This window comes from Schistocerca gregaria, chromosome 1, assembly GCF_023897955.1.
Source record: "Schistocerca gregaria isolate iqSchGreg1 chromosome 1, iqSchGreg1.2, whole genome shotgun sequence".
NCBI classification, from domain to species: domain Eukaryota; kingdom Metazoa; phylum Arthropoda; class Insecta; order Orthoptera; family Acrididae; genus Schistocerca; species Schistocerca gregaria.
Genome location: NC_064920.1, coordinates 1,059,547,293 through 1,059,561,440, shown reverse-complemented (window position 1 = coordinate 1,059,561,440; position 14,148 = coordinate 1,059,547,293). Strand labels below are relative to the sequence as shown.

The 14,148-nt window shown below is 40.1% G+C and overlaps 2 protein-coding genes across 2 annotated transcripts in view; one reads left to right on the top strand and one right to left on the bottom strand.

Annotated features, from left to right (window-relative positions):
- Window positions 1-3,990: 3,990 nt before the first annotated feature.
- LOC126314017 (3-oxoacyl-[acyl-carrier-protein] synthase, mitochondrial) lies at window positions 3,991-5,762 on the bottom strand. The gene is made up of 2 exons (XM_049992369.1): window positions 5,427-5,762; window positions 3,991-5,347 (listed from the first exon to the last, which is right to left on the bottom strand). Exons 1-2 carry the CDS (start codon window positions 5,445-5,447, stop codon window positions 4,034-4,036), a joined length of 1,335 nt encoding a protein of 444 aa, XP_049848326.1. The 5' UTR covers window positions 5,448-5,762; the 3' UTR covers window positions 3,991-4,033.
- Window positions 5,763-5,944: 182 nt separating this feature from the next.
- LOC126281201 (deoxynucleotidyltransferase terminal-interacting protein 1) overlaps window positions 5,945-14,148 on the top strand; it is a 120,143-nt gene continuing 111,939 nt past the window's right edge. Inside the window, exon 1 of the mRNA XM_049979940.1 lies at window positions 5,945-6,562. Coding sequence (XP_049835897.1) covers window positions 6,341-6,562 — 222 coding nt within the window. The 5' untranslated portion in view covers window positions 5,945-6,340. The remainder of the gene's footprint in view (window positions 6,563-14,148) is intronic.

The window sequence follows — 14,148 nt, the reverse complement described above, 5'->3', positions numbered from 1 at the left end:
TGTGTGTGTGTTTGTGTGTTTTGTTCATGTGCCTGTCTGCCGGCGCTTTCCCGCTTGGTAAGTCTTGGAATCTTTGTTTTTAATATATTTTTACCACAAAGTCTGTTATAATAAGAGCTATTAATGATGCTGCTAACAAAGAGTGATGGATATGATGCATGGAATTATTTAAAGCAGCAATTTGAAGCCAATTAAATAGTGGTTGCTACAGATTTTCACCGATTTCTTCACATTTTTCTGGACAATAGATGAGTGTATCACCTCTCATAGCAAGGCTGAAAAGTCTGTGTAATGGGGGACTGATGACCTCAGATGTTAAGTCCCATAGTGCTCAGAGCCATTCTGTGTAATGAGTTAAATAATGAACCTGCCCTGCCCTTATACATTCGAGCTACATGACCCGCCCATCACAGCCTACGTGATTTAATAATACTGATTATGTCAGGGCTTGAATAGAGTTCATGAACCTCTTTGTTATGCATTTTTCGCCACTCTCCGCTAATGTCATCCCTTTTTGCTCCGAAAATTTTCCTCAAAATTTTGTTTTCAAATATTCGAAACAGCTTTTCATTTTGCACAGTGAGAGACCAAGTCTCAAACCCATACAGCATAACTGGTAGAATAATAGTTTTGTATATTCTAATCTTTAAATTCCTAGACAATATCCATGGTGAAAGTAATCTATTCAATGAGAAGTAGAACGCATTTCCTGCCCGTAATCTCTTCTTCAGTTCGGATACAATCTCATTTCTTGAAGTGATGTCCACGCCGAGATACTTAAATGTGTTCACTTTTTCAAATTGCATGTCTCCAACTCTTAACATTTCCTGATCATCTGCTGTTGGCATTCTAGTAGTAACCAGGTATTTAGTTTTGTCTTCACTTATCGTTAGACCTACATCTTCACTAGCCTTGATTAACACATTCATATTTGCTGTTATAGATTCTTTCCTATCGCTAATGATGTTTAGATCATCTGCTTACCCTAATATCTTAATATTTCCATTTAGCTCAACACCCTCTGAATTATCCGCTGCCATTTGTACAATATATTCTAGGACTAAATTAAAAAGTAGCGGAGACAGGACATCTCCCTGCTAAGTCCGTTCTTTATTACAAACTCTTCTGACTCCAATTTCCCCATGCTTACTCTACCTTTTGTGTTTTTCAAACTCGTTTCTATAAGTCTACCATACTCCTTTGGTATTCCAAGTTCCAAAAGAATTCTGAACAATTTTGATTGCAATACTGAATCGTATGCTTTTGTTCAAACGGTTCAAATGGCTCTGAGCACTATGCGACTTAACATCTGTGGTCATGAGTCGCCTAGAACTTAGAACTAATTAAACCAACTAACCTAAGGACATCACACACATCCATGCCCGAGGCAGGATTCGAACCTGCGACCGTAGCAGTCGCACGGTTCCGGACTGAGCGCCTAGAACCGCAAGACCACCGCGGCCGGCTATGCTTTTGTAAAATCTATGAAAAGATTATGAAGTGGTTTATTGTATTCCCATTTCTTTTCCAAAATTTGATGCAGGGCGAATACTTGGTCTATAGTTGATCTGTTCCTCCAAAAGCCAGCTTGGTAATTCCCCAAAATTTCATCTGCATATGGTGTAAGCCTGCTTAACAGAACATTCGAGAAAATTTTGGAACATACTTGTAATAGCAATATCGCTCTATAATTACTAGAGTCCATTTTGTCGCCCTTCTTAAAAATTGGGATCAGAATCGACTCCTGCCACTCTTCAGGTATCATCTCTGAGTTCCATACTTTATTTATCACTTTGTGAACTACTTCCACCAATTTCTGTCCCCCATTTTTAACTAATTCTGCAGTTATGCAATCTGATCCTTGTGCTTTATGGTTTTTCAATTTGTTGATTGCATCTCTTACTTCCTTTAATGTTGGCTCAGGTATCTGGGGTTCTGCTGTATATATTTCGTACACCTGCTCATTTCCTGCTTCCTGGTGTACATTTAATAGATGCTCAAAATACGCCCTACATTTACTTAATATAGCACTGGGGTTTGTCAGTATTCCCCCGGCATCCCCTCGAAGTGCATTTGTCCTAGCCTTGAACCCCTTCCTATACCCATTTATGTCTAGGTAAAGTTCTCTAATGTTTTCTGTTTTTTTCCTGTTTGTTTCCATTTTTTAAATTTGATTGTTCAAATAATCCCTTTTCTTTGCCCGTAGCCTACAACCAACTTCCCTTCCCATGTTCAAGAACTCCTCGTTTTCTGTCTCCCATTCTATCCCTATCTAATCACGCATTTCTCCTTTCCTCTACCAATTTCTTGCATTCCTCATCAAACCACAGTTTCCTCCTGTTCTTCTTAATTGTACCTATTGTGACCTTCGCTGCCTCTTTGATATTATTTCTCACAGTGATCCACTGTTTATTTACATCCTCGTCTTGATCTTTGTGTGTCCTAAGACCATCAAACCTATTTGAAATTTCTATCAAGTACCTTCTTCTAAAGTTTTCATCATTTAGCTTGTCAGTGTCGAACCTAACAAGTTCTGCATTGTGACACCTTGATGTTGCTGTAGATAGCCATTAGTGAACTTTGGCAACCACAAGAAAATGATCAGAATCGCAGTCTGCTCCCCTGAAAGTCCTAACATTTTCTATACTAGTGTGCCCTCTCCGATCTACAAGAACATGATCAATTTGGCTTTGGGTGTGTCCACCCAGAGATACCTAAGTTGCTTTATGAATGTCCTTCCTTTTGAAATATGTGCTCTTAACAACAACTCGTTTGGAACAGCAAAATTGAGCCATTATCATTCTTTCCCAATTGTAGACCGGAATGCTTCCTCCTTCCCTATCTTCACATTAAAATCACCTATGATTAATTTTATATGCATTTGTATGCATTGCTTTCTTTCCCAATTGTAGGCTGGAATGCTTCCTCCTTCCCTATCATCACATTAAAGTCATCTGTGATTAATTTTGTAAAATAAAAAAAGTAATGTTGATATGGAATACTCAGTTGACACGTATGGGATACAACTTTTATGTGCTTCATTTTTTTTCACCTAGGATGCTAGTACTAGCGACGGCGAAAAATGCGACAAATATAGGACCTACACAGGTCAAGTGCAGAATAGGATACTGGTACTAGTGAATGTGGAAAAAGTGACAAATGTAAAATTTGTATCCTGCACTTCAGCTGACCTATATAGGTCAAATGAAGACCAGGATACGACCTTGGTAATTCAACTGAGGAAAAAGATGCTAGTGTTACATTTGCTTTAGCTAGTACTAGTATCTCATTCTTCATTAGACCTACAGAGCACAGGATGCATATCAGTTGCACAGGAAACAGTAATTGGAATGACTCACGATCAGGCAAAGGTATACTTCAAAATGTGTATGCAAATTATCTTCTCGTTACATGTCCTATTACTCTGTTCAGAGCAAGAGAGGTGGCACAGTGATTAGTACACTGGACTCACATTCATGAGGACGATGGTTTAAAACCATGTGTGGCCATCCGGATTTAGGTTTTCCATGATTGCCAAAATCACTTCAGGCAAGCGACATGATGGATCCTTTGAAAGGGCACCGACGACGACTCCCTTCCCCATCCTTTCCTAATCCGATGGGACCAATAACCTCACTGTTTGCTCCCCTCACTGAATCAACCAACCATCTATCATTCAGAATGATCAAGGGACAAATAAATAACTAGTTATTTTTTCCCCAGACTACCTTATTTATAGATGGATAACATACTACAACTAAATGATTCAGCAGTATTATCTTTTGCTGGGTGTGTTGGATCCACACAGTGCTCAGATAAAGGAGTTTGTGGCAGATGTAGGACTATTTTATGGCAATAATGTCACAAACATCTGATATTCATATTGAGATCAGTCTTCAACTTCCTTCACAAGCTTGTTTGCAGTTCTCTTCACATGGAATGAAAATCTTTACTGAAAATTGTGCAAATTGAATTTACTAAAAAGAAAAATTCAAAAAGTATGGCAAGTTTTATTAGACCGAAACAAGAAAACCTAGCTCACATATTGTGAAAAACATAATGATACATTAGTTCCACCAAAGCCAAATGCATTTTTTAAAGCAATCCTCTTCTGATGATTCCACTCTCTCTTAATGTTTGAAACAAAATGTACATTTTTGGCATCAATTGCATTTTCAATATTTATGCTTGGAGGTAAGAAGCCGGTCTTAATAGCCATAATGGTGAACACAGATTCTAGATTACCTGCAGCACCAAGCAAATGCCCATGAGCTCCTTTGGTTGAAGAAACAGCAACACCACCGTGTTTACCAAGCAGTCTGCTGATAGCCTTTGCCTCTATCTCATCACCAAGTGGAGTAGATGTAGCATGAGCATTGACATAACTTATTTCCTCTGGCTGTAGCCTAGCATCACATATTGCTCTTGACATTGCTAATGTCGCTCCCAGTCCATCTTCATTGGGTGCTGTTAGATGAGATGCATCTCCAGATAAACCATACCCTAAGACCTCTGCATATATTTGTGCACCTCTTTGAATAGCATGGTCTAGTTCCTCTAAAATAATTACGGCTGATCCTTCGCCCATCACAAAACCGTCACGATTCTTGTCAAATGGTCTTGACGCTTTCAAAGGCTCATCATTAAATTTTGTACTAAGAGCTCTCAACCTACAAAATCCTGCAATTGAGAGTGGATTGACACTTGCTTCAGTGGCCCCACAAACCATAACTTTAGCATCACCATGCTGTATAAACCTATATGCATCGCCAATTGCATGAGCACCAGTTGCACAAGCTGTAGAAACAGCATGGTTAGGTCCTTTAAAGCCATATCTAATGCTTATCAGACCAGATGCCATATTTACAAGAATTCTAGGAACAAAATATGGGCTTACACGATTATATCCCCTCTTTAGTGATTCATTTGTGCTACAAATATCTTCCATATCAACCATTCCCATTCCTATTGCAACACCCGTCTGCTGTTTCATTTCCTCTTCCTCTGGGAACCAATTTGCGTCCTCTAGCGCTTCTTTTGCTGCTACCAATGCATACACTGTCGCTGGCGCCATTGTCCTTAGCTCCCTGTCAGCGAAATGAAGATTTATATTTAATTCACCATCACTGTTTCCTTTTTTCACCAGAGCTGCTATTTTGCATGGAAGGGTTCCATATCTGTCGTCGGGGAGACGAACAATACCACAGTCACCTGATAATATTCTGTTCCATGCATGCTGGGCCCCGCATCCCAATGGAGAAACGACTCCTATACCAGTTACGACAACACGTCTTTTCGTCGTTGAATACTGCTGAAAACTGACCATAGCCGAAGAGGTGACTTTTATCTGTAAAGAAATATAAATATTCCTGGAGTATAACATTAGAAAATATATTTTGAAAGTTTGATATTCAATAAGTACTAACTTTCTGTATTCTCCACAACATTTTCTCAGTAACTCGGTACTTCAATTTATATATGACCTATATAACAACCCTGCAAGATTCTGTAACTAAGTTTATGTTATGCCTAAGTACTATTAATTTGTAGCGTGAAAATCTCATTCTAAGAACTGTCAGTCACTGTATTAATTGCATATAGGAGACCCAGACCAAATAAGCTCAATGTATTCTACGTATGTCATATTATCTACAGGAAAACTGAATAAATGCGACAGATAAACATTGCAATGTTTTCGCGAAGACCACTGGCTCACAACGAACAGCTGTTTTTTTGTTAGCTATTGTTGGTATACACTATACGAGACTGTTTAGGCAAAGAAAATAAACGCCGTTTCGGAGACAATTCAACCGTAGAATTAAACGTATTATTGCAAAATAAAGTGGAGAAATTAAAATAACTTCTTAGTACAACATAAATGTAATACATTTCTCCATTTTTTTCTGAGTAAATGACTGTTATGGCATATTCAGGTTTGACAGACATATTTCATCTATGACGGGACGCGTGGTTAACTGTTGGCAGAACTGTAGTTGTTTCAAAATACACAACGTGAGAGAGAAACAAGCTGAAGTTTAAAGTTTCTGTTAAATATTCATGGAAATGATTTTTGTACATAGTCCACTGAGTATTTTGAATGTCAGATTAACTGCTTTCTACCAACTGCATTCGGAATCCAGCTGATATCATTTCCGTGCTGTGACGGATACAATTATCTTGTGCGTTAAATGGATGCTTTCTGTTTATATCCTGCCAAACTAGTCTCCTTCAAAGAATTTAACAGCTTCTTGTTTTAAAACTGTGAATAATTATTACTCTCAGTGACATTACCAGATTTATTTTAATACTAATATAAACAAGTGTTGCTGGTTAGTAACACATGCCAAAAATGGTTGTACAGAGAGGATTAGCTTCTTGGCCATCAGAGCTAACAGAAGTCCAACGAGAAATGATACACTCTAATCATGAGTTACATTACGATTCAACGACTGCACTTAGCACCTCAGTTCAGTTAGAACAGACCACATTACCAGCTCACAACTGTGTGTTACCAGAAATTCCTGCCCAAGAGATCCCAAATGACGAAAATTTCGTGGAATGGGTAAGTTTTAAATATCACAAAGACATACGTAGCTTTCGGTATTAATATTTTCTAGCCTTTGATTTTAGTTTCTAGACATACATAGCTTTCTTCATCGATATTTTCTAGTTATTGTCTATGATTCGTATACATTTTACAGTCATACATTATTAAGATCTATTGTAAACATAATTTGAAGCCATAGTAATTGCAAAATGCCCATTTTTTGTATGTTTATTTATTTATTCGTCTCTACACCATCTAGTAAAATGGTGCCGAATATATCAGATACAGCACAGAAAAATACTAACAAAGTAGGATAAGATAAGGTGAGGATAGGGCAGGAAGTCCGCCATGGTTTAATGAAAGGAACCATCTCAGCATTCACATTAAAAACCCTGGAAAACTCAAGTTAGGGTGGTTGGATGCGGAATAAACCTTGTACCTCCCAAACTCGAATCCAGTACTTTAAGACTGGAGTAGCCACCTTGCTCGGTATGTGGTTAGAAGGGGAATAACAAATACACAGTGCGCATTGTAAGTGCAACATGCACAAGACATACTGAAAATAAGAACACTACTGACAAAGTGAAAACATGAACACATTACATAGCACTGCCAAAAAGTACAACTTACGCAAAAAGTAAATCAGTGATGTAGGTAAATCATGAAACTTTGATACAGACCATCCATGAAAAAGTAAAAACTCTTGAGCATGTTATGTAGCACTGCTGAAAAGTTCATCGTATGAAACCTGCAAACTTTGTATCCATCACATCTAGGCTTGCACCAGATCCCTTTTCAGAGGTGGAGTATGGCACTGCATCTAGACCAGAGGAAACAGAAAACCAACAGTAGAAACATTCTGTGCAAAGACACACACAGCATAGTTTGTACATCAGTTAACAGAAGCAAAAGAATTCAACAATAAATGGGCTTAGTAGTCCTGTAAGCTCATGGTTTTTTTTTTTTTTCATTGTGTAACCATTTCTCAACAAAGAAATGACTTTAACTCTGCTCTAAAAGTCATTTCTGTCTCCAATCTCCTTATGTTTGTTCGTAGCGCATTATAAAAATGACATCAAAGTAGCTTAAGTGTTTATTGAACACAGGTTGTTCCAACTTGTTCCATATGGAGGGCCAAGAGTTGTGAGTATTACAGCTGTCGCAATTGGAGTTGCTATGCAGGTCATCAAGTCTAGCTCTTGTCATCAACACACATTTGCAGGGTAGAGTAAGCAAACACAACTTTTTAAATAGGTGCTTGTGGTGAGCCGTAGGAGAGCTATGTGACAAGATGCGAATATCCCATTCCTGAATGTAAAAATTTCGACATTGGATCATTCTTCTTAACAGTATAGGCACTACAGTATCTTATTTATCTGCTGATAGTAGGTAGCGACTTTCAATTAAAACGCCCTCCCCTGTATAGTAATGTTATAATGTGTGTTTGAGTACAGGTTGTGATGCAGAAATGATGGCATGGAAATTTGGTCCTGCTCGTGTCTTGAAAGCCAAAGCAGTTAAGCCAGATTAAGATTTTCATTCCTGTATACCGGTGATGGTTGGTCATATTTTCAACTGTGAATACACTTCATTTATGTAAAAATTTCATTTAATGGTTGTTAATTTTATCCCAGAAAACTATTCCATAAACTCTAAGGGACCAGAAGAAACCAAAATAAACCATTGTAGCACCATCTGTGGCCTAAACCATACAAAAAATTCTTAGAGCTAAACATGCAGAACAGAATCTGTGCGAAGAGTTCTGTTACATGGTCTTTCCAGTTTAAGTGTTAGTCAACATACATTTCTAAAAGTTTGATGCATCACATCCTTTGTAACTCAACCCCCCCCCCCCCGCCCCCCAAGTTGGAATCTTGATTTTGATTCATCTACCAAAATTGTAAATAGTTTGTTTTCTTCACATTTAGTATCAAGTCCGTTGGCATTGAACCATGAATGCAAGGACATGCGGACTTGATTAGTTGTAGTGGGCAGAGATTCCTTAATACCACTCGCTATTGCACTAGTGTCACCTGCAAACAACATGATCTTGGCTGCAGTTTCTGAGGTGTGTATGTCATTTATATAAGTAAGGAACCAAAGGGAGGCTAGCATACTACCCTGGGATTTTTCTACTTTCGTTGCATCAGATATTAATCTGATTTTATGATTAGCATGAGATGGCAGAAGTTCCATCTGTGAACTATTTTGGAAAGATGATTGAAACTACTTGTTTTCTATACCTATTATCCCCATTGCTTTTAAATAATCTAACAGAATATCATGAATAATTGTATCAAAAGCTTAAGAAAGATCCGAATTAACTCCTACAACACTATTATTGTCATCCAAGTTTTCAACTATTTTTTGGGTGTAACCATTTATCACTACTATTGTCCTTGTACCTGTACCTGTTGATGTCATGCTGATTATTATTCAATAGGATATGGTCATCTAAGTACTTGGTGATTCATTGTTTCACTAATCTCTCAGTTACTTTGGAGAGGAGTTGAAACCTGAAATAGATAGCTGTGAGATTTTCAGGAAAAATTAGTGAAACTAAAATCCACTGAGATAGAAATTGAAGCTGTATGTGAGATTTTCTGGGCAAGACTCAGTATCAGGGATGGACATAAAATAGTTGTTGGATCCTTCTGTCGCCCACCAGTTTCATCTCCTGATGTAACAGAAAACTTAAGAGAAAACCTCAGTTCACTTGTACATAAGTTCCCTAATCAAACTGTAATGGTAGCTGGAAACTTTAATCATCCAACAGTCAACTGGAAAAATTACTATATTGTTAGTGGTAGGCATGACAAGACATCCAGTGAAGCATTACTAAATCCCTTCTCTGAAAACTACCTAGAACAGATAGTTCTAATGGCAACTAATAGACCTGACCTCTATGAAGAAGTCTGCATCGAAAGTGGTATTGGTAACCACAACCCGGTTGTGTGAGCAATGATTACCAAAGTACAAAGAACACCTATAACAAGTAGAAAGATATAAACTGATGGGGAAAAAATTGCAACACCAAGAAAGAGTTGACAGGCATGTTTCTACATCTGAAAGATGATGTCTGTTCAAATGTCGTGTCAGTTGCATAAGAGTGATGATGCTAGTAGCGCCACTATGAGGATCCAAATTGGGTTTGCTTAAAATACATGTTGTAATGGTCATCAGCTTTAAGTTAGCAGTGAGATTGGATGTGGTGAGTTGGTTAGTCAAGAATGCCCTTAAGGTGACTAAAGACCCCATTATCAGCACCTCACTGAGTTTGAATGAGATCATGTAAAATGCCACTTGGCACTACTGAAAGGGAAGACCATTGTGTCCAGTATATGGCTGTGGCACATTGTACTGCACCTGCAGCAGCAATTTGAGCAGCAGGTGGTGCCACAGCAAAACAACAGACTGTTAAAACTTGTCACCTCAATGACAACTCCTAACCAAATACCTTGTAGTGTGCCTTCCACTGACACCAAACCACTGTCATTTGCCAAGCGAGAACTCAGTGGAGGGGAGAGTGGATGTCTGTTGTGTTTTCTAATGAAAGCTGGTTTTGCCTCTGTGCCAGGATGACCGACTGTTGGTTATAAGGTAGCCAGTTGAGAGCCTGCAACCAAGCTTTGTATGTGTGCTAGACATGCTGGACCTACACCCAGAGTTATAGTCTGGAATGCGATTTCATATGACAGCAGGAGCACTCCCACTATTGTGGAAATTTGTATGTCAGTCAGGTGATTAAAACTGTTCTAAATCTACATCTCTACTCTGAAAAACACTGTAAAGTGAATGGCAGAGAATACATCCCATTGTACCACTTTTTTTAGGGTTTCTTTCCATTACATTCACATATGAAGAACAGGAAACATAATCATTTGAATGCCTCTGTTTGTGCTGTAATTATTTTAATCTTATCCTTGTGATCCCTATGTGGGTGATACATAGGGGATTGTAGTTTATTGCAAGTGTCGTCATTGAAAACTGGTTTTTGAAACTTCGTTAGTAGAAATTCTCAGGATAGTTTATGCCATCTTCAGGAATCTGCCAGTTCAGTATCTTTGTGACACTCTCCCATGGATCAAATATACCTGTGACCATTCATACTACCCTTCTCTGTATATGTTCAATATTCCCTGTTGGTCCTATTTAGTATGGGTGGCAAACACTTGAGCGGTATTCTAGAACCAGTTGCACAAGTTATTTGTAAGGAATCTCCTTTGCAGACTGATTGCACTTCCCCAGTATTCTACCAATAAACTGAAGTGTACCACCTGCTCAACCTGTTACTGAGCCTATGTGATCATTCCATTTTATATCCCTACAAAGTGTTACAGCCATTTATTTGTATGAGTTGGCCAATTCCAAAAGTGACTCATCGATATTAAGTGTACAATTTTACATTTCACATTTAGAGCAAGTTGCCGTCGTTGCACCATTTTGGAATCTTATCAAGATCTGACTGAATTTTTATGCAACTACTTTCAGACAGTATATCATTATAGATAATTGCATCATATGCAGAAGAGTCTGAAGTTACTAAAGCAACTATTAATATTGTCTAATGTAAATGGATAGGTAAAAATCTACTCACCAAGCGGCAGCACGGGAACACACACACACACACACACACACACACACACACACACACACACACACACACACACACACAAAAGGATTGTCCTTTTACAAGCTTTCGGAACCAGTGGCTCCTCTTTCTGGCAGAAGAGTTGAAGGGGAAGAAAGAGGGGTGAAGGAGAAGGACTGGAGAGGTTTAGGGTTCTTTTCAGAAAAGTCACCCAGAACCCTGAGTCCCAGATGGGATGAGAAGGAATTCTCCAGTCCTTTTCCTTCACTCCTCTTCCTTCCGCCTTCAACTCTTCTGCCAGAAGAAGAATCGATGCTGGCTGGCATGGAGAAGGTTATTCTTTTCAAGATATCTCATTATGTTTGCACTCTGAGCATGTTCTAAGATCTACTGCAAGTCGATGTCAAGGACATTGGAAATTAGTTTTGTTGATCTCCTACCCTTCTTGTAGGTGGGTGTAACCTTTGCTGCTTTCCAAAAACTGGGCTTTTTTGTATTTTTTTATATGAACATAAAATATAGTTAGCCCCTCTTCTAACTCAGCTGCAAATTCAGTATAGAATCTAGCAGAGATCCCGTCGGGCCTGGAGTTTTGTTTAGTGGTTTCTCAACACCACTGACAGTAACACTTATTTCACTCATTTTTTCAGTGGTATGAGTATTAAATTGGGGCAATTCTCTTGGATTTTCCTATGTAAAGAAACATTTTAAATCAAAGTTAAGCATTTCATCTTTTGCTTTGTTACCCTCAATTTCAGTTCCTTTCTCATTCACTAGTGATTGGACAGTAACTTTAATGTCACTGACAGCCTTTACACACAACCAGAATTTGTTTTGTTTTTGTACATGATCATTTGACAATATTCAGCTACTCTAGTCATTGAAGGCTTCACGCATTTTTCTCTTGACATCCAAATGCATTTCATTCAGCTTCATTCTCTCTCTCTCTCTCTCTCTCTCTCTCTCTCTCTCTCTCTCTCTCTCTCTATATATATATATATATATATATATATATATATATACACCAAGCGGGAAAGCGCCGGCAGACAGGCACATGAACAAAACACACAAACACACACACAGAATTACAAGCTTTCGCAACTGGCAGTTGCTTCGTAAGGAAGGAAGGAAGGAGAGGGAAAAATGAAAGGGTGTGGGTTTTAAGGGAGAGGGTAAGGAGTCATTCCAATCCCGGGAGCGGAAAGACTTCCCTAGTTCCGTCCTCCATCACAGCGGGACCCACCTCCTCTTCCTCAAAATCACCCTCTCCAAACCTTCCAGGAATTTCTCACTTCCAGCCTTGCCTCTCAATCTTTCTTGAAAAACCTTAATCCTACTCCCAACATCACCACAGCCGAATCCCAGGCTATCCGTGATCCGGAAACTGACCGATCCATCATCATTCTTCCGGCTGACAAGGGTTCCACGACTGTGGTACTTGATCGTCGGGAGTATGTGGCTGAGGGACTGCGTCAGCTTTCAGACAACTCTACATACAAAGTTTGCCGAAGTAATCCCATTCCTGATGTCCAGGCGGAGCTTCAAGGAATCCTCAGAACCTTAGGCCCCCTACAAAACCTTTCACCTGACTCCATCAAACTCCTCACCCCACCGTCACCTCGCACTCCCACCTTCTACCTACTTCCTAAAATTCACAAACCCAAACATCCTGGCCGCCCCATTGTAGCTGGTTACCAAGCCCCCACAGAACGCATCTCTGCCTACGTAGATCAACACCTTCAACCCATTACATGCAGTCTCCCATCCTTCATCAAAGACACCAACCACTTTCTCGAACGCCTGGAATCCGTACCCAGTCTGTTACCCCCAGAAACCATCCTGGTAACCATTGATGCCACTTCCCTATACACAAATATCCCGCACGTCCAGGGCCTCGCTGCAATGGAGCACTTCCTTTCACGCCGATCACCTGCCACCCTACCTAAAACCTCTTTCCTCGTCACCTTAGCCAGCTTCATCCTGACCCACAACTTCTTCACTTTTGAAGGCCAGACATACCAACAATCAAAGGGAACAGCCATGGGTACCAGGATGGCCCCCTCGTATGCCAACCTATTTATGGGTCGCTTAGAGGAAGCCTTCTTGGTTACCCAAGCCTGCCAACCCAAAGTTTGGTACAGATTTATTGACGACATCTTCATGATCTGGACTCACAGTGAAGAACAACTCCAGAATTTCCTCTCCAACCTCAACTCCTTTGGTTCCATCAGATTCACCTGGTCCTACTCCAAATCCCATGCCACTTTCCTAGATGTTGACCTCCATCTGTCCAATGGCCAGCTGCACACATCCGTCCACATCAAACCCACCAACAAGCAACAGTACCTCCATTATGACAGCTGCCACCCATTCCATATCAAACGGTCCCTTCCCTACAGCCTAGGCCTTCGTGGCAAACGAATCTGCTCCAATCCTGAATCCCTCGACCATTACACCAACAACCTGAAAACAGCTTTCGCATCCCGCAACTACCCTCCCAACCTGGTACAGAAGCAGATAACCAGAGCCACTTCCTCATCCCCTCAAACCCAGAACCTCTCACAGAAGAACCCCAAAAGTGCCCCACTTGTAACAGAATACTTCCCAGGACTGGATCAGACCTTGAATGTGGCTCTCCAGCAGGGATACGACTTCCTAAAATCCTGCCCCGAAATGAGATCCATCCTTCATGAAATCCTCCCCACTCCACCAAGAGTGTCTTTCCGCCGTCCACCTAACCTTCGTAACCTCTTGGTTCATCCCTATGAAATCCCCAAACCACCTCCCCTACCCTCTGGCTCCTACCCTTGCAACCGCCCCCGGTGTAAAACCTGTCCTATGCACCCTCCCACCACCACCTACTCCAGTCCTGTAACCCGGAAGGTGTACACAATCAAAGGGAGAGCCACATGTGAAAGCACCCACGTGATTTACCAACTGAACTGCCTGCACTGTGATGCTTTCTATGTGGGAATGACCAGCAACAAACTGTCCATTCGCATGAATGGAC

Coding starts and splice junctions, on each gene's coding strand:
- LOC126314017 (XM_049992369.1), bottom strand. CDS start 5,447: ATGTTGTGGAGAATACAGAAA. Junction 5,348..5,426: donor TGTTGTGGAGAATACAGAAA/GTTAGTACTTAT, acceptor ATTTCTTTACAG/ATAAAAGTCACCTCTTCGGC.